At 48.8% G+C, this 25,830-nt stretch overlaps 6 protein-coding genes across 6 annotated transcripts; 3 read left to right on the forward strand and 3 right to left on the reverse strand.

The window, feature by feature from the left end:
• Positions 1-483: 483 nt before the first annotated feature.
• On the reverse strand, positions 484-3,999 carry F5147DRAFT_746463 (uncharacterized protein; the record flags this gene model as incomplete). The annotated part of the gene is made up of 10 exons (XM_041439846.1): positions 484-774; positions 832-1,155; positions 1,214-1,426; positions 1,481-1,741; positions 1,851-2,015; positions 2,061-2,262; positions 2,311-2,507; positions 2,581-2,748; positions 2,807-3,003; positions 3,855-3,999. The coding sequence occupies 10 exons, from the start codon at positions 3,997-3,999 to the stop codon at positions 484-486; spliced, it is 2,163 nt and encodes a 720-aa protein (XP_041291054.1).
• Positions 4,000-12,421: 8,422 nt separating this feature from the next.
• F5147DRAFT_579547 (uncharacterized protein) lies at positions 12,422-15,143 on the reverse strand (the record flags this gene model as incomplete). The annotated part of the gene is given in 5 exon segments (XM_041431492.1): positions 12,422-12,788; positions 12,808-13,656; positions 13,722-14,557; positions 14,616-14,933; positions 14,982-15,143. The coding sequence occupies 5 exon segments, from the start codon at positions 15,141-15,143 to the stop codon at positions 12,422-12,424; spliced, it is 2,532 nt and encodes an 843-aa protein (XP_041291055.1).
• A 2,565-nt stretch (positions 15,144-17,708) lies between these two features.
• F5147DRAFT_702803 (uncharacterized protein) lies at positions 17,709-19,184 on the forward strand. The gene is made up of 5 exons (XM_041437812.1): positions 17,709-18,039; positions 18,086-18,247; positions 18,296-18,448; positions 18,506-18,681; positions 18,732-19,184. The coding sequence occupies exons 1-5, from the start codon at positions 17,779-17,781 to the stop codon at positions 18,907-18,909; spliced, it is 930 nt and encodes a 309-aa protein (XP_041291056.1). The 5' UTR covers positions 17,709-17,778; the 3' UTR covers positions 18,910-19,184.
• On the forward strand, positions 19,182-19,703 carry F5147DRAFT_702809 (uncharacterized protein; the record flags this gene model as incomplete). The annotated part of the gene is made up of 4 exons (XM_041437813.1): positions 19,182-19,197; positions 19,369-19,453; positions 19,503-19,582; positions 19,632-19,703. The coding sequence occupies 4 exons, from the start codon at positions 19,182-19,184 to the stop codon at positions 19,694-19,696; spliced, it is 246 nt and encodes an 81-aa protein (XP_041291057.1). The 3' UTR covers positions 19,697-19,703.
• Positions 19,704-19,757: 54 nt separating this feature from the next.
• F5147DRAFT_614849 (aspartate amino-transferase) lies at positions 19,758-22,048 on the forward strand. The gene is made up of 8 exons (XM_041432510.1): positions 19,758-20,286; positions 20,347-20,383; positions 20,435-20,552; positions 20,609-20,858; positions 20,912-21,249; positions 21,298-21,450; positions 21,502-21,671; positions 21,774-22,048. Exons 1-8 carry the CDS (start codon positions 20,226-20,228, stop codon positions 21,928-21,930), a joined length of 1,284 nt encoding a protein of 427 aa, XP_041291058.1. The 5' UTR covers positions 19,758-20,225; the 3' UTR covers positions 21,931-22,048.
• Positions 22,049-23,304: 1,256 nt separating this feature from the next.
• Positions 23,305-24,216, reverse strand: F5147DRAFT_775323 (uncharacterized protein; the record flags this gene model as incomplete). The annotated part of the gene is made up of 1 exon (XM_041441701.1): positions 23,305-24,216. One exon carries the CDS (start codon positions 24,214-24,216, stop codon positions 23,305-23,307), a length of 912 nt encoding a protein of 303 aa, XP_041291059.1.
• Positions 24,217-25,830: the final 1,614 nt, after the last annotated feature.

A 25,830-nucleotide genomic window follows, 5' to 3' on the forward strand; every position in this document is an offset into this window, starting at 1 on the left:
AGAAGATATAAGTCGGGTAAGGTCCTTGACCTGCGAAATCCTTCTTGACCATGTCTTCGAACTCCTAAGCATTACCGGATCCACATTGACCTCCCTCTCTAATGTAGAAGAATTTGGTGGAGGGAAAGTGGGCTTTGGAGGCGAAGGATAGCGATGGCCATATGAAGGCGTGGGCGCCAGCACCAGTGTGACTGGAGGAGGCAGGAAGAGATTTGTGGTAGGAGGAGGGGTTGTCTTTGAGGATAAGGGAAGGATATAAGTCGGTAAGGTCCTTGGTGACCTATGAAATCTATCTTGACCATGTCTTCGAACTCCCTAAGCGTAATTCGTCAGGATTTGAACGGACGCAAACATCAAGTACAACTTACCTGAAAGGCTCATCAACATGCCCGTGCCTCCATGCGCAGGAACATGTCACTATCAATATGCTCGACAACCAAAAACTCGTCTTGGTGCTCTGGATCACAGGCCAAAAACAGCTCCTCAGATGAAGGACTTGAGGGGTACAAAAATTGAATCTCTTCTGGGAACAGCTTGAATGCCAGCGGTGTACGGCTGAACAAGTGCAAATTGGAAGGCGCCAATATCCGGAACTTCGCATTTGAACATAAATATGATCTTAACAAAGACGGTCCTTTCTGCAGTAAGCTGTATGAGTGCGCAATCGAAGCGTGGAGACCCATGGAAAGAAGGATTGGATTGGAGGTGATCTGTCGACTGTCTCCAGTTGACGGTACTTTCATAATTGAGCTTGAGGTAGCGGTATTCATGAATCTGAATAATATGCCAGTTAGGCATGAAATAACAAAAGATAATCAATCAATAGTATACCTGGAAATCAGTTGGAATAATGGTCCATCTCGTCAACTGGTATCCATAAGTAGGTAATGACATGTTGATGAAATTAGCAAGTTTCTTGTGGAAGCCTTGAAACACTGAATCTTGAGCACTGAGCCTGTTTTCAATATCCTGAATAGTATCAGCACGGCTTTGAGGAGAGCTGAGCTTGAAATGCCCATCCAAATTGATGTGGTTGTGGTCCTCGTCATCAAGCCCAGCATCACCTAAAGCCTGTAGGCGGCATTGTTCGTCGAGGGTATCCAGACATCCTCGCAACAGCAGGGCTGCACATTTATGATGATCAATACGAAGGATCTACAAGTATATACAACCTGTTAGCAACAAGATAACACGAACGGATGAGTGCACATACCTGTTTAGCAACGTCTTTTCCATTCGACTGAGAAAGATAGGCTGATTTTAGCGGGCCATGGAGCTTCTCATTTGGGCATGTGCTGTAGTTACGTGCCACACCTTTCGATTTAATGTCGTGTTGTGCGTGTTTCCAAAGATGCGTCTTTGGAAAGTTCCAGTCTGTCTTGATGCCCTCAATGGATGATGTCATAGTGGCATATTCAATGTAGTCCTAGCATTGTGTCAGTACCAACAATAATTTAATGAAAAGAAAGAAAAACATTACCTTGAGTGCAGTATCATAGATGAGGAATTCAGTGTCTATCATTGCAAGTGTCCGCTCTGTATGCACATTGAGCCTGATCAAACTATCCAACCGCAGGTAACTGCGAATGACTCGAAGAAGGTGGTAGCCTTCTGGACTGACTTGGCATTTTAAGACACTGAGCGCCGCATAAAATGCTTGCTTTGTAATGATCAGCCGAGAAATTGATGTTGATGGGCATATGTACATACCTTGACTAAGTCCCGCCTCTTGTTGCCATCGCTAAAGGTGATATGGATGACAGTGGTAAAATGGGTGAGAGCATGCCATCGAGGGAAGTCAGCAACCCTGGATGCAAGAGGTTTAGTGATGTCAATCATGGTAAAAAGACGTACTGTTGCTCGAAATTGTCCTGGGCCTCGCATCCAAGGTCAGCGAGGACCGTCTTCAATTCTCTGAGTAAATGTTCCCCCCCTGTGCCACCATGCAAGGTATGCAAGTTGTCCAGGCTTAATGCCTCATGAGGGTCAGAATTCTCGATGAGCCACAGGACATTCTGAAAATTTATCAGTTGAGAAGATTAAGAGAAAGATTAACTTACTGCGATGGGACGCAATCCTAACCCTTTCAGAACTTCTTCGCCTTCAGTTCTGTTCCATCTGTAAATGTCGAGCGCAACCTGCGCATCTTTCATAGACCTGATTGGGAAGGTATTGGACAAGTCATGAAGCTCGTCAAGAGGGACAAGACAGACTGGGCAAGGGCACTTGCACTGTAAACCACATATGAGAGACATCATGCATCTAAAAACAGAAGTGAGGGCTGTGCATATCAACATATGGCGCACTTACTGTTCCTCGTAGTCTCCCGAGAGTATCAGTATAACAGGAAACAACCAATGCATGATCTTGTCATAGCATGAATATGAATACCCAGTCTTCGAGTACTGATCAAGGTGAACAAGAAGCTTGAGGAATGACTCGTGCCACATGACACGCTTTAGAGTAGTATATCTGAGTTTCCCCTCTTCGAATGCCTCTTCAGGAACCTACAGTAATAGTAGTAATATCAAAAACCATTTGAGAGTACAGATGAAGTCATTGGGACTCACAATTGGTAACCACCCGACTGCCACCGAGCCCTTCACCGTTTTGAATCTCAACAGGTAGATTTGCGCAGCACACCACAACTGGGTACCCTTTAATGGTGCCATGTGAGGAGAGCCTAGTCTTGTCTGCGTATAATATAAAACAAAAGGGGACAGCATTCAGATCCGGCGGAAGATGAGACTGATAACATAAACATGATTATTGTATATACATGCGAGTATCAAACATGACAACATACTTGGATATCCCACCACTGGTGACCAGTCCACGGTTCGTTGAAGAAATGTTTGAAGTCTGTGCCATTATGTTTGTAGACGTGTTGCATGTCCCAAACAAAATGGGGTGCTAGCAATGGGTTATCCAACAGATCGAGGGCCCAGTCCCATAAAGGACGTGCATGCACCTCGTAGACCCGTTCTTCATTCTTGTAGGGAACTTTGATTTCATGTTTCGTGAACTAATATACAAGAATCTAAACGATTAGAAATGAGTATCTCAAGAATGAAGGAAAGGCACACACCGGCATCAGCTCAGTCACAGCATTGTCTAATGCCTTGCGCTGTTACAGGCATCCGTAACACCTACAGGAGCCCCTGCTCTGCTAGACTCCTGCCGCCAGCACTTAGAAAGACAGTGGTCTATACCACTGTGACACCGCCCCTGGCCTAGACGGCCTCGTACCTGACCCATGGAGGCTGTGCGCCTCATGGTCACCCTAGATCAGTGCATGTATACCTCATGCCGCTTCATGAAGATCCGGAGCGCCTCCAGGCGCCTCATGTATATGCGCAGTCGCACTTGGCGCTGCATGCTTGATCAGAGGTTAAACCTCATGTATCTTATCTATCCTCATGACCGTCCTCATGCCTTGTTATCTGTGATAACATAGATCCATAGATATACTATTAGATACAGACTGAGCTTGAACACTTACATGTAGCACATATAAGTAGACAGATTATTGTATTGAGATCTTTACTTTAATCTACTTGGTTCTATCCTGAAATTTGTTCAGCTAAGCCTCCCAGCTCAGCTGTCTAGACTGCACTTCTAAGTCGCTCCCCGCGCCTTAGCCGTATCTGCTAGCCCTGTATCTCAACGAGCGCCGTCTTACCAAGATAACCGGAGGAACCCTTGACGTTCCGTCAAGCCGAGAACACCCCTTAGCTTTGGTGGGCTCACTCGAGCCGTCGCTGAGAAGACCTATCCAAGTTCACACACGCCGACCGATGGTCAGCGTAACATGCGCAGATCGGTCTCATTTGTCAGTGTGATTTGAGTTTGACCCTGCGATATGTGGGCGATGAGGCTAAGTAGCCTGTCAATCTGGTGTTTGTTGAGAGCAGCATCAAGAGCAATTTCAGAAAATTCGAAATCTCTGCGTGACCGGAACGGACGCCACAGTGCTTCATCTGCAGGAAGTGCTTGCATCTCAGGAGCGATGCCAAACTCATCAAAGGATTGGTAGAGTGTTTGACGGCCACTACGAGGGTGAAATTCAGTTTCAAATTCATAAGACTAATCAATGGGCGCAGGCTGAGGTTGGACATTGCTGGTCATGCTTGCATCCGATAAGACTGTTACATAAAATATTGTTAATCAGATGATGAATGAGAATGAAACATGTAAGCACATACCTGGGCTGGGAAGGACCTCATTTCCAGGGTCAAAGTCTATAATGTTGTGATCATCCAATGAAAGACTGACTATAGGTGCAGTTGAAAGATCATCGAAGTGTCAGCAGCATGATTAAACTGGTAAGCAAGTGATGACACACTTTGTCCTGGGGTTGTGTCATCTTCGACCATATGTGATGGGCCTGCTACTGCCGTTACAGTCGAGGCTGCTACACCTTGTCAAGCTAGATGGCAGGCTATGTTCATTGTGACCGATGTCAATGATTATGATAACGTGTGGATAATAAGCTTTCGATCCATTATAAATAAGAGAACAAAATGACTCACCTCTTCATTTGTCTCTATCATACTCTCGATTGAGGTTCTCTTGTCCCTGTGCATCACGCATCCTGCACGTAGATTCATGGTGTTTGTAGCCCTGGGATTTGAACATATCGCTGCAGTGGGGACATTTTGATCCACTAGTCAGTGTTTTTTGGCTATAGTTGTACTTACTTCTGCTTGGGTGGTTTGGTGCCATGTATTTGACAGTATGGACAATGTGTAGTATGTACAGGTATGTGCAGAGTGGAGAACATGAGGCGACGACTGTAAGACTCTGATAATGCCACGTGATAAACCTTGTAAGCTGGCAGCATTTCAAGCCTTTCAAGGCCTTTATGTTGCGCCGACATCCTTAAATAGCACTTACAAGGCCCCTTGTAATGCACGTGACCAGCCTTCGGCTGAGTAGTAAGGCAGCTTCGACATGGCAAGGGTTCTCACGCAAATGGTCGACCGTTTTTTCAAAGACCGAACGACCATTTGGACCGTTTGAAAAGCATGTGAGGTTGGAGGTCACATGACGCCAGAATTTGCCGCACTTACAGAGTCAGAACATGGCGCAGGGGGTGACATCTAACACACTCAAAGCTCAAAGCAGCGTGCATTGCCCCTGTGTCTGTTCCCATTCTGAACAGGAATCATTGATCTTGTTCTCTACGATCTTGTCTTCGGCAGAATAATATCATTGATCCTGTTCTCCTACAATCTTGTCTTCGGCGGAGTTCTCAATATCTTAAGTTGTGAGTGGGCCTGCTGCACGAATAAGGAACACGGTGAGTCGACGAACAAACGAGACCACAATGGCATTGTGTGGGGACAAACGGAATGGACAGAACGAACGGACACCAAACGGAACAAACAGATCAGAACAAACAGATCAGAACAAACAAACAAAATGGACGAACGGATCGAACGGATCGAACGAATGGGACAAATGGAAGCGGGTAATTAAACGGGGGGATATTTGGAATTCGTTAGTGCGAGAATTGGGAGCTGGGAGGGGAGCCAGTCAAAATAGGGTAACCGGTGAGAGACAAGAGATCTGTGCGTGACTCACCGAAAAAAAAACTTTACTGCTGCAGGTAGTTAATCCTCAGCCATTCCTCACCGTTGCGAGAGACAATCCGGTTGCGGGGAGTGGTTGGGTCAGTGACAAAACCCTTGAACAGTCGAAAAAGCACCATGTTATCCGACTCGTGAACCTCGGTGCGCGAAATCAGCAGCTTCGAAAATGCTTCAGTCTCGAGCAGGTCCATCTCTCCTGGTCCCTGCATGAAGACGTGCTCGTAGACGTGCTGGACCATCGACAGGAACACGTGAGGGTGGAATGTTCGGCCCTCAGAGAAGATTCCTCGTGGCTGAGGCCAGGGAGGCAGTTCCTCGCCGGCAGCCTTGGAGGACTGCTTGACACCATCTGCGCAATACCCCTTCTTGTGGTTGAGGGGCAAGTTCTCGGGTCCTGGATACATAATTGTTTGACAGCGGGAGCATGTCTGTGCCTTTCGAGCCTTGGAAATAAAATGATGGTTGATGGGTCAGCGCGAACAATGTGCAAACGACCAGACACAAGTGACTGACCTTTCTGCCTGGTTCCCCCTTCACAAGTGGGACGACGGAACAATGACAGCGCCAAAATGACTCGCTGTTTTTGCATGCTGTTTACCCAATGTCAGAAAAGTAGTTGAGAGATGGTGTTTGCAAACGGACTCACAGGTATAGTCATTCTTGGTGATTTTGCTCATCAGCTTCGGCTCGATGTCACCCAGCGCATGTAGGAGGGCTTGTGGGTTCTTCTGGATGACTGACTGGCCCTTTTTCTTGATGAGATGGCGGTTGTACTCTTCTGTCGCCAGCACCCAGCGCTTCGAAGTCATTTGATATGACAGCCATTTGAACTCAGCCTGCATTTCCATAAATAAGTAGAACTCGTCCGAATTTTGGAAGGTGAGTGAGCGAGGATCAATACCCATGGAAATGGAGAACAGGCACTGAGACCGGGTCTGGCCTGCCGCGATAGCCATCAAGTTATTGATGCCAGTGCTGCCAAGCACTGGGCAATCCTGTGAAGAATTCGGGAGGAAGTTTTCGCGTGTAGCGTTGGTCGGGTGTGATTGCACATACCTTTGCAGTAGCCCCAGGAATCACTGGGCGATCGCTGGTGACTCCAGCACTGGGGGTAATTGCGTTGCTAATGCCAGCGCTGGGGCAATCCTGTGAGAATTCAGGAGGAAGTTTTCGCGTGTAACGTTGGTCGGGTGTGATTGCACATACCTCTGCAGTAGCCCCAGGAATCACTGGGCGATCGCTGGTGACTCCAGCACTGGGGGTAATTGTGTTGCTGATGCCAGCGCTGGGGCAATCCTGTGAGAATTAGGGAGGAAGTTTGCGTGTGTAACGTTGGTCGGGTGTGATGGGACATACCTCTGTGGTAGCCCCAGGAATCACCTGGCAATCCTGTGAGAATTCGAGAGGAAGTTTGTGTGTGTAGTGTTGGTCGGGTGTGATAGCAGTGCTGGCAACCACTAGGCGATCCTGTGAGAATTCGGGAGGAAGCTTTCGTGTGCTGCACCATTGATGGTCTTGCACAGAAGGAAAGTACGCATCGAGTCGTCCAGTACCTGGGGCCATGCTAGGAACTTCTGTGCTGGGCAATGCTAAGGTTCATAGTTTTTTGATGGTGCCGCTGCTGGCATTCCCTTCATCGTCCGAGTCCAACAAGATGCAGACAGCCTTTCTCTTTGGTGCTGGAGGTTTCTGCACGAAAAAAATGAGATATGGGGGGGTTGAATGGAAGTGTTGTTACTTACCATTGGTCTTGAAGTTTCAGCTGGGAGCATAAGAAGGGCGGGGTCAATTTGCCACTCGTTGATGATGACATTCCAACTGGCAAGAAACGCAAGGTCGACTTCCTCACCTGTGGTGGGGTCAACAGACAAATCAAAGGAGTCAAGTAGGCCCTTCTCAATGTTCTCCTCCTTGATCAAAAGACCACCGAATGTCGCTACATGATCTGACATAACTAACCCAAAAGTCTCGCCTGAGTCGATGTCACCAAGCTCAGGAAGAAGCTGCAGCTGAGAGTCAGTAGTTTTTTGCTGGAGCGTGTTGTGAAGCCTCGCTATGTAGTCACAGAGTCGGAGGTGATGTGAACCGTTGGCGAACTTGAGGAATGGCATGAGTTCGGGCCTGCTGAAAGCCACTCGCACGTTGCGATGGAGGACAAAATCATGGCCGAGGGCAGTGAGCATCGTCACACCGCTTGGCTGTGCTCGCTGAAGGGAATTCCACCCTTTGTGGGATCCCTCAATGCGACTCCCATCAGCTCTGATGCCTTGGATGCTGCGCTCAAGGCACCCTTTGCGGACATGTTTCAACTGTTCTTGGTGAACCTGAGTCATTATTGTCAGTAGCGATCGATTACAGTGGTACTTAGCGAAAAATGAAACTTACTTTCTGCGCTGCAGCTGACCAAACACCTTTGTCTGCCCATTTGCTGAATGCCACCATAAGCCTCCGTTCCTGCTCTGCTCGGTCCCAGTATTGCGCAGGCTGACCTTTCTCGGCATGTGTCTTGAGAATGGCGCCTGTGATGTCAGCAGCGACAGCGCCTCGATAAGGACTTTTGCTCGATTGGAGCATGACAGTGATGTATCTTCAAGTGCACATTGAGTAAGTAGAAACTAAGTAAAAGTAGATGCATGGCATTCACCTTGCACTAAAGTGCCAAACATCAAGTTTTGAATCCGTCTCCGGCATTGCAGAGGTCACTGCATTTCGAACTTGGCAGCAATTATCGGCGACCATCATCTTTGGCTGGGGGACGTTTAGAATGTCGTGGCAGTGCTTAAGACCTTGAAGGAGTTCAGTTATCTCTGTGTTCGTGCGCGTCTGGCAAAAGCGCTACATATGGAACGAATATGTCAGTGAAAAGCTTAGGTGAGTCATTGTCAAAACTTACCCATGAAATGATCTGATTGTCCTCATTCAAAACACTCAATATCCCGCCTTTCAGCTCCCTAGACTTCTGGCGATCCTTGTCGGTAAGTGTGGCCTTACTTGCTGCTTTGAACGTGTTGTCGAGTGAGCCAGCATATGGCTGCCAGGTTGGAGAATTAAAGGTTTGTTGGTCACATGAGTCTTTCTGTAAACTAACCTGATAAAGTCTTCAGGTATGCTCCACTCTCCTTTTGCCTTGTGCGTGCGCAGAAGTCTAGGAAGACTTCTGTGATAATCTCACCCGAAATCGATTTGTCAGCATATGCAAGTGGGTCGCTGGCGCTCGAGAATGCCTGGAGTGTCTTCACAGCTGCTCTTACTACCAGAGAAATAGTCGGTAAGTCTGCTATTTGCATTGCAGGTGGGCTGTATCTGAAATACTTCAAGGTATTCAAGCATTCGCCGCTTGTGTTCCAACAGGTGGAGCTCTTTGTGGCACACCGAATATGGTAAGAGTGTCTTTCTAAAAAGAAAGACTGCATGCACTCACAGTCTGACTCTTTCTTCCAGCCCTGCAGAGGTTGTTGATGGGCGCATCTCCACCAGCAAATCGAAGAGATCACGCGTTAGGGCACAGCGATAGAAAAAGATTGGGATGTTGCCTGTTCGTTTGGTGAGTGGATGCTCCAGACATCTAATGCACGAAACTCACAAGGAATCCGCCAGTGCTCCCATGAACTCCAGTATGCAGCGCTCGTCGTTGCAAAACAGTAGCCCTCCAAGTTGGCTGGTTGATGCGCTTGGACATCTTCGACATCTCCAGGTATGTTCTTGTCGGTTGCCTTCTTCATCTTTGTTGATTCCTTGCATGTATTGCATCAGAGTTGGGCGCTGAGTGCTGTCTCTTCGCAGATAAGACCATGGAGTTCAGCGCGGCCCCATGCTTGTCCACCCTTCCCAGGTGGTCTCCTTGTCAGAGCCGCATTGAGGACAGGTGGCAAGCTGTGGGTAGTAGAACGGGTGAATGACATTGAAGGGTTTGATGTACTGTGTTACTGGCTCGATGTCTTGATGTCCGAGTCCCGAGCGCTTTTGAATATGTATGTAAGACGGGGGCACGAATCGAGGCCCAAGCAATGGGATATTGAGGCCTAACTTATGTGTAGGCTCAATTTTCTTTGATCGAGGTCGACTCTTCTTCCATAGGCACTGCACGTATTCGACGACCTCGGCCTCCCACCTCAACTGAAACTCTGGACGTGGGTGGTTCTTATGGTTACGGGACTCTTTCCATATGCTGACTCATTTTTCAACCTGTGTTTAATCCGTCATTCGACGAGTCAATGACGACGTCTCTGACGGCCAAAAGAAAAACTTATGTTTACAGTCCAGCTTTTCTCAAAGGCATTTTTATTGATAGGCGAGATGGCCGCCGAGTTTTTGAGGAGGTTGAGGACTACTTTAGGCTCGAATACTGACATGTGTAGTACTGGTGGAGGTGGAGCCACAGACGTGTTTTAGGGGGTTCTGAGTCCTCTTTGACCTTTGACAACTACCACGCTATAGTCTTGACGTGATCCCTGCTATACATATATTTTCTGCACGCGAGCTACTGCCATTGAATGAATATTGTTTGAACTTCTGATTGGTGGGTTGAAATTCCGAATTCACCACATCGTTATTGGAGTGCACACCGATCAGTGTAAATTCAGGGAAATACTAATTACTAGTTACACAGTAGTTCAATACTCAATGGCCCCACACATCCATATTCCCTCCTGCAAGTCTACTGCAGGGAGAGCTAACACACATACTAGCACACATACAAATGCAGAGAAAGCGCTTGATGTGTTCACCGGCAGCTACGACACTGTCAGAGTTCGGCCAGACATCCAGATTCATCCTGCAGACATTGCGCGCTTCATGCAAGTCAGATTCGATGACCAGATCAACTCCTTTGCGACCCGCTCAGGCTTTCAGCCCACCATTATTCAAGACATCTACAAAAATGTGAGTAGCTACAAAGACACGCAGAAGGTGGTGAGGGCCATGCACATTGCTGCCATGGAGTCAGCTAAAGTCGAGATCCAACAACTGAGGAATCAGAGGCTGCGAGAAGATTCAGACTTGGAGGACTTGTACGAGAGGCCAGAGAAGGCCAAGGCCGAGATGGAACCCAAAGAGGAAGAAGATTCAGACTCGGAGGACTTGTACTGAGAGGCCAGAGAAGGCCAAGGCCTGAGACGGAACCCAAAGAGGAAGAAAACGATTGAATTGGCGAGTAGCGAGTAAGTGGCAGTTTGTAAAGCTATCATGTAACTATTCAATGTCAGTATGTACCTGCAAATACAAAAGATAAACCAATTTCAGAGTTCTCACCTTGGAGATATGGCCTTTAGAATAATAGGACCAGGGCCGATGGCTGCTCTCCATCGAAACGTTGAAACTGACTCCCTGAGTTAACCGAGGACGATCATTCTCATAGGACGCAGGACACCAGACACCAGACTCCCTGGGATCGTTTTCCGGCTTTGGAAGTCGGACCCCCTGTGAACCCTTGGAATCTTTTCGGCTCGCCTGCAGCGAGCCCCCCCCTTGCCATGACCAATTTTTCCTCAGCCGGCGGTATTATAAGGCCCGTTTATCTTTTTCCGACATCCACCTTAATTCCATTTTTTAAGTAATCTAAGGAACAAAAAGGAAATTAAGGAACTCGGTGATTTCCTGATGTGGCTGTACTTATTAGTAAAGTCACTTATTGGGAAGGCCAGGTGGACGCGGCATGTGTGACGCAGCACTGTAACAAATTCCTAGGTACAGATAGGGCGTGACATGGGTGAGGGTTACCCGGGTACCCACCCGGGTGCCACCCACGGATGGAACGTGGGTCAGGTGATATGGGTGGTGGGTGGTACGGGTGGCTCACCTGCACGGGTACGGGTCGGAGGGCTTGCTAAAGTTGGGTATCCACGGGTACCCACGGGTGGTCTAGTACCCCAATGAGAGGTATGAACCGGCGCCAAGTGACAAATTAGTTTCAGATGAATATTGTACCCTCCCTACTTGCACTTATCCGATGTCAAAATCAAGCTCGCTGAGGTACTATAACCGTGGTATGAAGGTTCTGAACAGGTACTAAGCAGTGCTGTATGACCATAAACTATTTTCAGACGGATTTTAATTTTTAGTCCTTATCCGAGTCAGAGCCTGTCAACATGACGCCAACCGACATCTATTCGAGATGTTTAAATTCGATGTGTGCTGCCCTGGTGGCCTGGTCCCTCTCTCCGAGTCTCTCGTCATCAGTTAATTAAACCTCAATCCTCCATGTCGAGGAGCAGTTTCAACTCAGCTTCGAGCGCATCTTTGGCACCTAACTCGCCAGCAACAAATACACGCCGTTGCACGGTCAATAAATGCCCATTCAACTCAGTAGCGGATCCTCTCTATATCGAAAGGGTAAAGCTCTTTCAAGGCACAGGTTGCCATTGAATCTTGGTTCAATACACCCCTTATGCCCGATCTCAGCATCACTACAAAAATCATGCAAAAGAAAATGGGAAAGGAGAAGGGAGAAGGGAAGGGAAAAGAGGATCCCTCACGCCGCGACACAATTGATGTTGACTCTGATTGATTTTTTACATATATTTCATACATATGTTCTCATATGTACTACAGTACAGTTCTACATAACATATACTAGTTCACCCACGGGTGACCCATACCACCTGCAGGTCCACCCATGGATCCACCCGCACCCGTGATACTCTTACCCGCATCAGGAAAAAACAAATTTTGTGGGAGCCCTGGTGAGAGCTATGTAGCACTACATAGCTACCATAGTTCTATGTACCTAATGTAGCCGTGACTCAGACTATATAGATCTACAGCGGACACTTGGAGGCACAATATTCAAATTGAAGTCTGTAGTCAATAGTAGCTGAGTAGCAACAAAACTAATCAATAGCGGACATGCAGAATGTATCAAGGTCAATAAAGCTATTTAAGTAAAAATCACTTGCGGACTCATAGACATTTGCGCTAGTCCATCCATGGTCAACAGCTTGTCCCATCCTCGGAATAAGATGGCAAGGACGAGCAATTTCATCAACATGTATCACCGCTGCATTCTGGTGCAGCCGACGAGTCGAACGCGACAATTGGTGCAGGCCAGATGAGTGGTCCGGCTCCCTGAGTGGTGTGAACCACTCAATGTAAGCTAAGGCTCGCGAGTAGGTCCCAAATTGACGCGGCAGAGTGAAAATAACGCGAACCTGTCCCACTCGCATACCTAGTAAAATATTAACATGAATTTTTTGACGGCTCAACAAATAGTTAGTACTCACCTTCTAAAGTGCGCGGCTGAATGCCATTGCTTGTCAGGGCCATATCAAACTTAGCAGGAGATCCAGGCTTGCGTCCACGTCCAGGAAGCACTTCAGGCGTGGCTCTAACACGCCACTGCCTCGGTGATTCACTGATGAGTGGATTAGGCGGAGCAGTGATTACTACCTGTCGAAAAACATCAAAACGGTCTTGCAGACCAGGGGCAATGATAGCGTGCGGCATGTGGTTGCGCAGAAACAACTTAAGGGCTGGGAGGAACATGGACGCACCATGTGCAGTGACGAGGTGCTGAACCGAACGCTGAGGGTATGCAGGCGTCTTAGCGAGAGAGTGGACCGTTCGTTGCTCAGGGAGGATGGGAAGTGTATTGACAGGGACAGTGTTTGGCCCTTCCATCTCTGAGTCCGAGTCCGAGTCATATCCGTGGTCACGAGTGAAATTGGTTGGTGCTGACTGAGACTGTTCCAACAGCCAGTTGAGGTAGGAACCATGCAGGAAGACTGCCTCCTGGCGCTGGAGCCATAAGGCCATCTGTTCTTCATAATCGCGCTTGTTACTGGCGCGATACACTTCTTTGGCGAAGTCGATGTGCAAACGTTCTGGAAGTTCGCTGTTAAAGCCGTCTGTAGCGCCAAACAATAGGATAGACTGAACGTAGTGAGAGAGCTGATGTAATTTGGGAATATTAAAATGGTCGCGAATATCGAGTTGCTGCAAGACGTCCTTGTTGGCGTGAAATATCGCCAGAGCGCTTTCCAGGCCATTGAGGGATTCAGTTGAGTGAACTCGAAGCTGAGCATAGTATGAAAAATCTAGAAGTGCTCGCGCAACTACTAACACTTGGCTGGTAAGCAAACGAAAACAATCACGTCAGCACCAACCTCGTGCTTAGCAACAATTGAAGCTTACCTAGGGACAGCGCCAGCAAGTAGCCCAACAAATACACGCTGCATCTCTTTGTGTTCTGTCCCCGTCCACTGCTTTACCATAGATATTCCCTTCTTGAAATGCCGCAGACCGGGATAATCAGGCATCGCTTTGAACCGTGCGTCCATTTCTTCTTCGCCAACAATATCAAGGCACCACTTAACTAAATGGTCCTTGAAGATGCCTTTGTGGAGTTGGTGTAGGAGGTCGGGTGTAAAGGCCAGGAAGATGTTAGAGTGGGGGAGATTAGCCCAAAACGGAGCATAGACGGTGCATAGTCCAAATTCCTCAAATTCAGCAGGATGGTGACCAGTCTTTCGCTTCTCTAATATCCCCTTTATGACTGCAGGATCCCGCATTGGCGAATCCAGTGGATCGCCTCTTTCATCCGCTGCAACTACACATTTTGGACAGCGGTTTTCCTTGCAACACGCCACCAGACACTGCTCTGGAAAGTCCGCTACATATGCAGCAAGGATCGGATACACTCGACGGATCAACGCATCAGCACACACCATTTCAACGCCGTCTTCACCTGCAGCAACAAGGGGTTGAAGGAGGAGGGACATGCAATGATGGAATAGTCGGTAGTTGGCGAGGGAGCGTTCATCAGGTGTAAAGCAGTCAAGCTTTCCTGAAGGTAGGTAACCAATCAGGACTGTCGCTCGTGCTGATGTTTGCCGCCGTTTTTCTTTAGCAATGTTTCCAATAGAGAGGTACACAGGATATGCCGTTTTGTCGCCTCGGAATTGCGACAGACTCGTTTTGTCTGTTGCAAGAATAATTGGCGCAATGGTCGCTCCTTCCGGCACCTTTTTCTGGACAACACAGGTCAGTGCTTGTCATTTTCGATGTTTTTTTTGATATGGTGCTTACTTGCATGTCACACCACCAATCTGCAGTCCACATGTCGTCTATCACCCGGTGGAGTCCTGCAGAGTCCGTGTATGCGCGAGCAGGTGTGTACACCATTTGATCCTTGAACAAAGGATTTCCGATCAAGTCCTTGATGCACTCTACAGGATTGCGCATCCACAGTTCAACATCTTCGTGCAACGGTTCGCCTTTTTCGTCCGTTCTATTTCCCTGAACGCTAATCTTCTTACAGCTCCAGGCGGCTCCATGCGGGAGTTCATCAACCTTCTTGAGGAATGATCGGTTGTTGTGGAATGAAGCTTGCATTCGGTTTCGGGTCTATCACGCTGGTCAGTACATTTTTTCGGTGCTTGATGCCAAACTTACAATCGGTAACTTTAGAAATTCATCGGTTCGAGTCTGCCCAAGGCTTTTTACAAGCCACTCAGCGAGACCCCACTCTTCCCTGGCAGCTAAAGTCAGGCAGAGGCCATCAACATGAAAGGGTACGTACTCGTCACAAAATGGAGCCCACTCGTCCTCACCCATGCCTTCCTTGTACTTCTGGTATCGTTCAAATTCAGTTTCCCCTTCCCGCAGTGCCCATCCACCATCAGAACATTGCTTGAAATAGCGCCCACCACCTCCCACTACCTCACCTTCATCCACTACCTCACCTTCGTCAGCGACATCCTCGACCGTCACACGCCGACTTTTTGGTGCCGGCGGATTAAGTTCATCAGCCTCGAAAGAGTTGGACCGTGAGCGGCGAAGTGGGGAAAATGAGTTGCCAGCATCATCGTTCTCCATAGAAGGTGCGTTGTCTTCCAAGTCTTTTTCTTCAATCGTTAACTCCCATGCCGTTCTGCATTTAGGCTGGTTAGCTATGTGTCTCTTGATGCCCCCCCTCGTAGGGAACTCCTTGCCACAAAATGTACAGCAGTGCGACATAGTATGTGAGTAGGTGAGTGTTTTCGCCCTGGTCTTAGGTGACTTGTCTCATTGTAGTATGCCCTTTTTTTTTTTTCAATGGCCTGGTCTAGACTTAAACTGGGCGCAGTTACCGGGCGCCGCGCCACAACTAGATCCGAGCACCACACCACACCACACCACACAACCCTTAATGAGTTGGAAAGTACGGCAAGTCTTGGCTGGTTTTGTTGATTGGGAGGACGATCCATGAGGTGCACGGCTGGGTTTGTTGATTGGGAGGGGTGTGCTTATCCTGATCTTGCAACCAGACTGTGCCCTCACAAAGTGCAAGAGGGACTTATCCCAGTTCTGCCACCAGATGCACCCTCACAAACCTACGGATTACGGCCTCGTTTAGACTCGATCGGTATGCCAAAGTTACGGCCTCGTTTAGACTCAATCCATGCGCCAAGTCGCAACCAGGTACGGGTTTTTTTTTTTTGAGGATGATCCATGAGGTGTGCTTACCCTGGTCATTCCGTCTACAGTAAGATAGGCAAAGATCCTGCCTGCCATTCTGCCAGTATCCTGCCCGCCATTCCGTCTACAGTAAGATAGGCAAAGATCCTGCCATTCCATCTACAGTAAGATAGGCAGAGATCCTGGTCATTCCGTCTACAGTAAGATAGGTACATGCTCTTATTCTGATCGGTTTGAATGATACTTACATCTTGCCTAGTTCCCAACACACAACCTCGATTACAATCTTCCTCGTCTAGCGAGAGAACAAGATCGAGAGAGCCAATGACCAATTCTAGTATGTTAATTCTCATCTCTGATACTAGCTAATTTGATGTGCTACGTTAGTTTGGAAATACCATGGGCGGCCAGAAGTACCTCTAAAAGCTGCGCCCGTTTGGCTTCCTCGCACCGTTTCACCTCCGCATCCCAGCGCTCAACGACGAGCCTTCGTATGCTCGCTTGTAAGACACTAATAGCTGGGCCTGGTGCTATTTCTAACAGTTGCAGTTTTTTTGCTTGCTCGCAGGCCTTCACTTCTGCCTCCCAACGCTCCAGAATTAGGTTTCGTATGTAATTCTGGGAAGCTGTGACAGGGCCAGGTGTTTGACGAAACGGAGGGCACAGGAACATGGGCTCTGCATCAGGCCTTTCGAGCTTGGGTCTGCAAGCCGGTGAGTATTTGAGTGTAACGTGGAATGGCAACTAACCTTTTGACGTCAATTTTCGTGTCTTCACAGCCAGCCTCTTTGCGACCAGCAATTTGTGACATCGGGCTGCAAGATTCGTCAGAGCACAGTGAGTTTTGAAGCAAGCTCCATACCGTTTTTTTGACTGAGTCGGGGGTATTCATAACAGTGAAAATAAATTGTGACGGTATGATCATACCTTTTTATCGTCCCTCTCGTTTGACACAGCTTTCAGCCCTTCATTCTTCAAATCAACAATCAACGAACTATTAAGGTTCAATTGTGAGTTATTTGTCTGTTTCGCAGTGGTATAAATTGTGCTGACCTGCTGTGTACTTTGACTAGACAACCATGGCACCTCGTAAGCCTACCTCCAAGCCAAAGCGCGCCCCCTCACCACCTGCCGCAAAACAAAAGCGCGCCCCCTCACCACCTGCCGCAAAACAGCAGGTGCGCACTGCAAGTGGTCAAGAGCGGCGACCAACTGAAAAAGAGAACTACCGTCAGTAAGTACCAGCACATTATGTTCCGCTCACTCACCATCTCGTTCTACAGTCAGCGAATCCCAACATGTTGTCCATCGCCAAGAAATCAAGGAAACCCGGACGGCAAAACAGAAGAAGAAGGCCTTAAAGGCTGCCTACCAAGGGCATCCTGACGTCTTCGAGAAAGAGCCGTCAGAGCTCCTTAGCGACATGGACAGGCAAGAAGACACAATGGTACGAGCTTTTGTTTTCTTTCCTCATCTTAAATCAGCCGCTGACATTTATTTTTTTCAGTTCTCTGACCACAGTGTCGATACAAGGTTGTCCAACACTAATAGCCTGACATTCAGTACAGGGAAAATCCCTCCAAGGTTGCGCAACTCATCCATACCTACAACCAAAGGACCAAAAGGTATGTTTTTACTTTATATAATTACACTACTAACCCTCCATCAAACAGCACCACATAATGTTGACGAGTCAACAGATGACGACGACGACGACGCTGCCGACGATGCTGACGATGACGACGACGAACAGTTGCCTGCAGCTCGAGGGACCAAGCGATCATTCGATGACATGTCATATGAAGATACCGTGGTGCCGAAGGTCAAGAAAAACGCTGACGGTTCGCGTCGACGCGTGAAAGCCAGCGACTTTGACGAAATCTCGAAAGAGATTCTCATAACTGCTTGCTCCGTTTATCGGTGTCTCATCGTCACACAGGCACCTTTTCCGGATTCCGTTGCAGCTGAGACAAAACTGGCGAAAGAGGCCTGGCGCGAGGCATGTCAACTCAAAGGTGTTGACGTCAAACTGACCCCTTCGGCGGTGAATATGGTGAGCACAGTATTTTTAGTGCATTCCTGGTCTTATTCGTTCAAAGCTGTTGAAACGCGCTTCACACGTGCGAGGCGAACTCAAGATGAAGATGCGTCCGCTCACGGCTTCATTTCACGGCTTCCGCTCAAGTAATTCTATGGAGGTGATAAGGTCAAACCGAGATCTCGCAGAGAGATTGAAAATTGGCTCGATCTTTGTTTTCAAGGTGAGTATTCGACGGTCTACATAACTTAGTGCTGACATTGAGCAATAGGACCCGTCATCCAAGTCAGGCATCTACAAGACCGAGTTGCTTCAACAGGGTATCAACAGCATGTGGTTCTTGAACCGAAGTGACGAGGGTGTCATCTACCACAAATACTTCGACCCCATCCCTATCAAAACTATTGCGCTCGTGCTTACGGCTGTGAGCCGTTTTTCACATTCTTACTTTCAACTTGATGACGCTGACAATATCTTATAGATAGAATGTTGTGTTGATGAGTGGTCGCAAGGCATCAAAGAGGACATCAAGTTCACATCTGCTGGTTATGGGGCCGTCTACAACCATCATTTCAGCTCACTGCAACGCTTTGATGAGCGCACTGCACCTTACAAACTCCTTTCAAAAATTCGTATCAATCTGCATGATACAGCGCGGTATGTTGGACTCTTATCTCACTGACTCTTCTAATGCTCGCGCTTCTCAGCTTCCACGCAGGTGTCGCATCACTCATTCCATTGTCAGCTACATCCCAGGCCCACATCGACGACGCGGCGTTTGAAGACGCTATTCGAGAGTACCAGCGTGAGGGGAAGGATGCGGCAGTCGAGGATGAGGTCGAGGAGTATGAGTATCCTAGTAGCGAGGGTGGGGATGATGAATAGGGACGCAGTGAGTAAGACGTTCGTATTATGCTAGTTTGTGTTTCAGGTGGTTGAATTTAATTGTGACTACGAGGTTCTTTGGTGTGCTATATAGCTGCTGGTAGTAATTTATAGCTGCGTGCAGTAGCACTCCGACAAACTACGGTAGTACCTCGTAGCTACTGGTAGTTACTATGGGACTCTATGGTGTACTACATAGAGGGCACTTGACAACGGGGCTACTCGCGCTACCCTGACTATATAGCACTATGTAGTCACTATGTTTTTTCCTGATGCGTACGGGTGCGGGTAGGCCTCTGAAGTTCCATCTACCCGCGGATTGGGTACGGGTGCCACCCGGGTCCACCCATGTCACGCCCTAGGTACAGATCATGTTCAAACAACTTCATATGTCATTCCAAACACTTTGAATCCTCGTTAATGATCAACATGTGCATGTGAGTGTCTGCCTGCATACAGGCTCTATAGTGCTGTATTCACTTCTCACCAAATTTACAGTGCGTGTCCTCTGTGTTCACACTACTAGTATGCATCTTGCACGATTGTTATATTACCTCTGATGCGTGCATCTATGTTGGTTTTCACATGCCTAGTGTCAAGTGTTGTCTCACTGCGTCAAGCCTCAGCGTCACCCTGTCAAGTTCAATCTACTCTCTATACTCTGCACCACCACGTCAAGCGACTCAAGCCCCAACCATGACATTGCAAGAAGCCTCGTTTAGGCTGGGTCAAGCACCACTCACACCACGACAAGTTCTCCAAAACATCTTCGCGGTCTCTGTACTAATATCAACATTCACACTCTATGCCGCGTCAAGGTCTACTATCAGTGCCGCGTCAACCATAGCACATACCGCGTCAGTGCCGCGTCAAACAAGTTGTGCGGCGTGCCGCGTCAAACCTTGTCCATGCCGCGTCACTGCCGCGTCAAACCTCGTCACTGCCGCGTCACCCGCGCGTCACTGCCGCGTCAAACTTCACTCATGCCGCGTCAAACCTCACCACCTCAACTAACGAGCTCGGCTATATGTTCTCACCGTACTACCACGAGATGAAGCTGGCACTATTACTTATACCGTGACATCGTCTTGCTATCGCCATCCTTATCCCACCTTCAAATCGGCTACTGGTGAGTAACTTGGGTTTTCATGTTCAGTTACTGTTGCTGCCAGGCTTGTTGGATGATCTGACAAGCTTGGGACAATAATCACATGGGGTGTTTCACGGCTGCCGTATGTCGCCGCAACTCGCACCATCACTGTGATAATCGATAATCTACGACTCCTACAACATCGCTTATCTCGGAACTAACCAACATGTCAGACAGGATAAGACAAGTATATAATCACCTCTCAGGTTCAAACACGATGTCGGCCGGTAAGCCCTGCTTATAATTGCGCCACTGTACCCCGGCATTCAAATCATTTCACGAATCAGAAACATGGCAGGATGTTCCCCTTGCTCCACCCGACAGGTGCGTACAAGCTACAACATATCTGCATCCTTCACTAAAAGTCACGGATAGCATTTTTAAATTGACCGCGGCGTATAAGGCGGATACGTTTCCTCAGAAGGTCAACCTTGGTGTTGGAGCATATAGAGATGATGACAATAAACCTTGGGTCCTTCCTGTTATCAAGAAGGTGTGTTTTCTTTATATCCTAACTACGCTCTAGACTCAATCGCTGCGCCACCATAGGCCACACAAATTCTTCTGAATGATCCTAATCTCGATCACGAATACCTCCCCATCACGGGTTTACCAGAGTTCAGTGCCGGTGCGGCAAAGCTCATCCTTGGTGCCGATTCGCCTGCCATCGCAGAAGGGCGTGCTGTTAGCGTACAGACCATATCCGGAACTGGCGCAAACCACTTGGGTGCCTTGTTTCTAAGCAGGTTTTATCACTGGGATGCCCCAAAGCAGATTTACTTGAGCAATCCCACCTGGAGTGAGTTTTTATAGGACTGGGTGCGATGGAAGTTTAATCAGGCGTTCCTGCAGCTAACCACCATGCCATCTTCAAGAATGTTGGAATCCAACCTATAGATTATCCTTACTATGACCCGGCCACCATCGGGCTAGACTTTGATGGCTTCATTGGAACCCTAGAAAGTGCTGCGCCGGGCTCGGTATTTTTACTACACGCTTGCGCCCACAACCCCACAGGAGTTGACCCTACTCGTGACCAATGGAAACACATCGCTGAAGTCATTGTCGCTAAAAACCATTACGCATTCTTCGACTGCGCTTACCAGGGCTTTGCGAGTGGCGATCTCAACAACGATGCGTGGGCAGTTAGATACTTCGTAGAGAAGGGTGTGCCGATGCTTGTGTGTCAGGTCAGTGCGTCACTCGTTGGGCTACTGCAGCACAGCTGATTGGACCAGAGCTTCGCCAAGAACGCGGGTCTGTATGGCGAGCGGATCGGTGCGCTGCACGTCGTCCCTCCTACGAAGGATGCTGCAGACCGTGTTAAGAGTCAGCTGTCGGTTTTACAGTGCAGTGAAATAAGCAACCCACCGGCTTACGGTGCACGCCTAGTGAGTTGATTTCAGTATGAACTGCGCTCATCTGATGAGGGGTGGGAATAGGTCTCGCTTATTCTCAACGACAGTGCCCCCTTTGACGACTGGAACCGTGACATCAAGACCATGGCTGAGCGAATCATATCCATGCGCAATGAGCTTTATCGACTCCTGACGGAGGAGCTGAAAACGCCAGGTAGTTGGGTTCATATCATCAACCAGATTGGCATGTTCAGGTGAGTTTGTGCTATTGGTCGCGTATTGGCGCCATGGTGTGGCTTGGATGGCGCAAAGCGTACCGTCCTGGGAATGAACATCGTACTGATAACGGGCCACAGCTTCACTGGAATCAATCCATCTCAGTCTCAAGCACTGATAGATACTTTTCACATTTACTTGACAGCCAACGGACGAATTTCGATGGCTGGGCTGAACTCGCACAACATAAGATACTTTGCAGAGAGCTTGGACAAGGTGGTCAGGGGGCAGGTGTAAATGACTTGCGGATTGCCAAGATATTTGATAGCGATGTCTTGGAGACGAACATATTAGATCAACTACTAGAAACTCAACTCGGACGTCAGTTATAAATAAATTTCTGCTATATTTCCTACCTATATTTGGACTGAATTGTGCAGAAAAGTGTCGGAATTTCGCCAAACAACGACAAAATTAACTTTGTTGCAAATGTGTTTCGTGGAACTTCTGGTCATGCGACGCTGAACAATCAAAATACACCTTGCAGTATTTGGTCTTTTCTGTCGTAGCCCTGGATACCTGCCAGCAGAGATAAATTCAATCCAACGATGATTTGGTACGATTCTCGCGAATACCACACAGCTGCTGAAGCGCTAAAGTCTGAACCAGTGGCTGGAGCCTGGTGCACACTGGTGCACACTGCACGGAGGCAACATCCTACCGATGGCCTGTGGCTGAGCCACACTGCTGGCCATACTAGTCGCGTATTAGTAACTGTTGCCAAATCGGTGCGGTCTCCAATACAGCACACACATGGCTGTGACTGCAACTTGAATGCTCGACCAATGTTGAACAATATATTTCCGTGTGTTGAGCGCCGTTGTAGATGGCCGCGCAACAACCTCGCTTACGGAAATAAAGCTGTGGTCAACGGGAAGATCAACAAGACAATTAAAAACCTCCATTTCATACCACAGGAACATACCAAGAGTGGTGCTTGCTGTTACGTCGACTGTTGGTCGGCGTAGTGGGAACTAGGATAGGTCTTCTCAGCGACGAGTCGAGTGACTCTACTGAAGCTGAGCGTGGTCTGGCCTTGACGGAACGTCAAGGATTCCTCCGGCGATCTCGGTAAGACGGCGCTCGTCGAGATGCAGGGCTAGCGGATACGTGCAGAGGCGTATGGGAGCGACTCTGAAGTGCGGTCTCACACAAGGAAGCTTGTTAGAGCTAAGATGAGCAAGTTCTTGGTAGAACCTAGTAGATTAAAGTGAAGTTCAATCTACAACAATGTGCCTACTTATACATAGGGTATGTAGGTGTTCAAGCTCAGTCTGTAATCTATAGTATATCGTACATCTAAGATAACCAGACATGAGGTGAGATAAAGTACATGAGGCTTAACCTCTGATCATACATGCGGCGCCAAGGGCAGCTGCGCATAGGTACAGGAGCGCCAAGCGCTCCGGGTCTTCATACATGAGGCGCCTAGGGCGCTCCGGATCTCCATGAAGCGACATGCTGTATACATGCGCTGATCTAGGGTGTCCATGAGGCGTACAGCCTCCATGGAACAGGTACAAGGCCGTCTAGGCCAGGGGCGGGGTCATAGCGTCAGGCGGGGTCATAGCGCCATGAGGCGGGGTCATAGCGGTCCAGACCGCTGTCTTTCTAGGCGCAGGCGGCGCATCCGCCGCGTGGGGAGTCTAGCAGAGCGGGGGCAGGTGTAGGGAGAGCTGGGGCTCTAGTAGGTGTTACAGATCCCTGTAACATTACCCCGTTACTAAGGTTGAAGTCACCGGCTTCAATTAACACTACGTCCAAAGGCTGGGAGGACGGTGCAGGTGTCGAGGGAGTTTCTGGCACAGGCGTCAAGGGTATCGGCGTCGCGGGCATAGGGGAAGGTGGAATGGGGAAGGCGAGCGCGAGGTCGGCGAGTGCTTTATGGTTCTGCTCCCAATCTAAGAGAGCTTCGAAAAACTTCTCTTCATCTGAAAACTCTTGGAGCACGATGCGTCCCTTGAGTCCAGGGCAGTGGATCGATAAATGATCCGGTCCAATCTCGCTGCAGATGCAGCAGACGTAATCAGGACACTGTCTAAAAGTGTGCCCGTATCCACCGCAACGCTTGCAGAGCGTGCGGGTTCTATCCATCGTGGCCGCTCTTTTTCTAGGCAGAGGTCGCACGGGTCTAATTTCTTCTTCGGCGTGTGGCTTTGACATGAGCCGTTCTACCGCGAGGTTCACGAGGTCGGGGAAGTCGAGCGGTAGGAGGTGAAGCGCCATAGCGCGAATTCTTTTCTGAAGGTGGAGTACGGCGAGTGTACGAGAACCTTCGTCTAGGTCTTTACGAAGTGCGGCGTCTTCTAGCAACTTCGTGGTCTTTATATCTGTACGGCGAGGGAAGTGCTCGCGGCAGTGGCTTGCACTCATGTCACCGAGGATGTTGTCGATCTCTCGGGAGTACGCGGGGGTGAGGATGGCGGTTTCGCTAAACGCGCAGTTCTCAATCGTGCTGACGATCCGTCCATAGTCGGAGTCCTTCAGCGTCACAGTGGTAGGGTTTTCGATGGGAGTCGTCATGATGATGGGAGTTTCTGAGGAATGTTAACCGTAGGGAGAGTGTCTTATATGTTTCTCCAGGTCGTTCCAAGCTCCGCTTGAGTCAGACTTATCTTTCGTTGTAACCCTATCAAGGTTCAATCAGCGAGGGCGTGTCGCTCCTCGGTTCTAATCTATCATCAGAGGGTGATAATCATTGCCATGATGGGTGGGCGCGTTCCATTATCTATTTGTTGATTACGGTCGGCGGATCTAGAGGATCTAGCGGGCTTGCAGGAGTTTCCGAAAGGTTCGCCTCGTGATAGTTTAAGCGTCTTTCCGGACGATCAGGGGAAGGTAAGGGCCGTGAGGCTTGCAGGAGTTTCTCTGGGGATTCCCTCGTCTTCATCGTCTTCTGGATCTTTTGTTAAAGTCGGATCTTCGAAGAGTGGTCTAGTTTAAGCGTCGTTTCGGACGTGCGGTGTCATAACCTTTTGTTAATTGCTTACGCGAGGTCGAGGACAGGTGGTATCCAAGCATAGGGGGCCGGAGGGTGTCCGGGGTCGTCCAGCGAGGAAGGTAGTTTAATGTCGTTTCAGACAGTCTTAGTTTAATGTCTTTCCGGACAATCGCGCAGTTTATAGTCGTGCTGGACTCGGACCTAGTTTATAGTCGTAGCGGACTTGGGTCTAGTTTAGCGTCATAGTGGACGTGTCGGCGAGAATCGAAAGGGGTAGAGACCTATTAGATAGAAAAAGGTGTGGAAAAGGTAAAAGCAATGATGAATTTACCCCGTCACTAGGACGTTGATCTACCACGATTAACGAAATTAAAAGTCCAATTCGAGTTCTCCGCAGTCAGGGTCGTCAGAAGGAGAGGCGAAAATGAAATCGCCGATCGTCCGAATATATGAGGATCCGGGGTAGTCTTCTTCGTCAGAATCGGAGTCGGACTCATTAGAGTCCTCATCAGCCGATAAGGCTGGGTCAGGAAGCGCGGGGGGCGTCAGAGGACGCGCATTCAAGCGCTGGATCACCATGTCGAAATAACTTTCGACTGGGTTCTGGTTGGGTTCAACCGACGACATTTGTACGTCGGTTGCTGGGGGTGTCGCGGGGCTTACAGCATGGCCCGGTTCAGTGGTTTCGCTGTCGGACATAGGCATGTCCTGGTGACAGAGAGGGACCGTTTCTTCGTTATCGAACCGGAGTTTCTTGGCTGCCGGTCGATCTGCCGTGAAGACGGCTCTTCCTTTTCCGAGAACAGATACATGGCTCTCCGGAAAACATAAACTTCGTCTGAGTTTTCTCTGGTTCAGGGGCCAGTCTAGGGTGCTTGGCAGGGGGTGGCTCTGCGGTAGCGATAGCGCGTCCTTTGCCAAGGACAGACGCGGGTTCTGCCGAGAATGTTAATTTCGGCTCAGAGGCGACGGAAGGCCTCTTCTTTTCATTATGAGTCGGGAAGGGATTCTTCGGGACTGATGGGGGCGCCAAAGACGTAGAAGTCTTGGCGGCTTGGTTCCTCACAGCTTCTTCGGGCTGTGGTGCGGTCTGCTGCGGCTGAGAGGTTGCGGCAGTCTGGGGTGTGGGTCCTTCTTCGGGGATTTCCACAATCGTGGCATAGGGCATGGCAGCCGGTGCCGGTGCTAGTTTATAC

This window comes from Suillus discolor (genome assembly GCF_016758755.1).
Source record: "Suillus discolor strain FC423 chromosome Unknown F5147scaffold_39, whole genome shotgun sequence".
In the NCBI taxonomy this organism is placed as follows: Eukaryota; Fungi; Basidiomycota; class Agaricomycetes; order Boletales; family Suillaceae; genus Suillus; species Suillus discolor.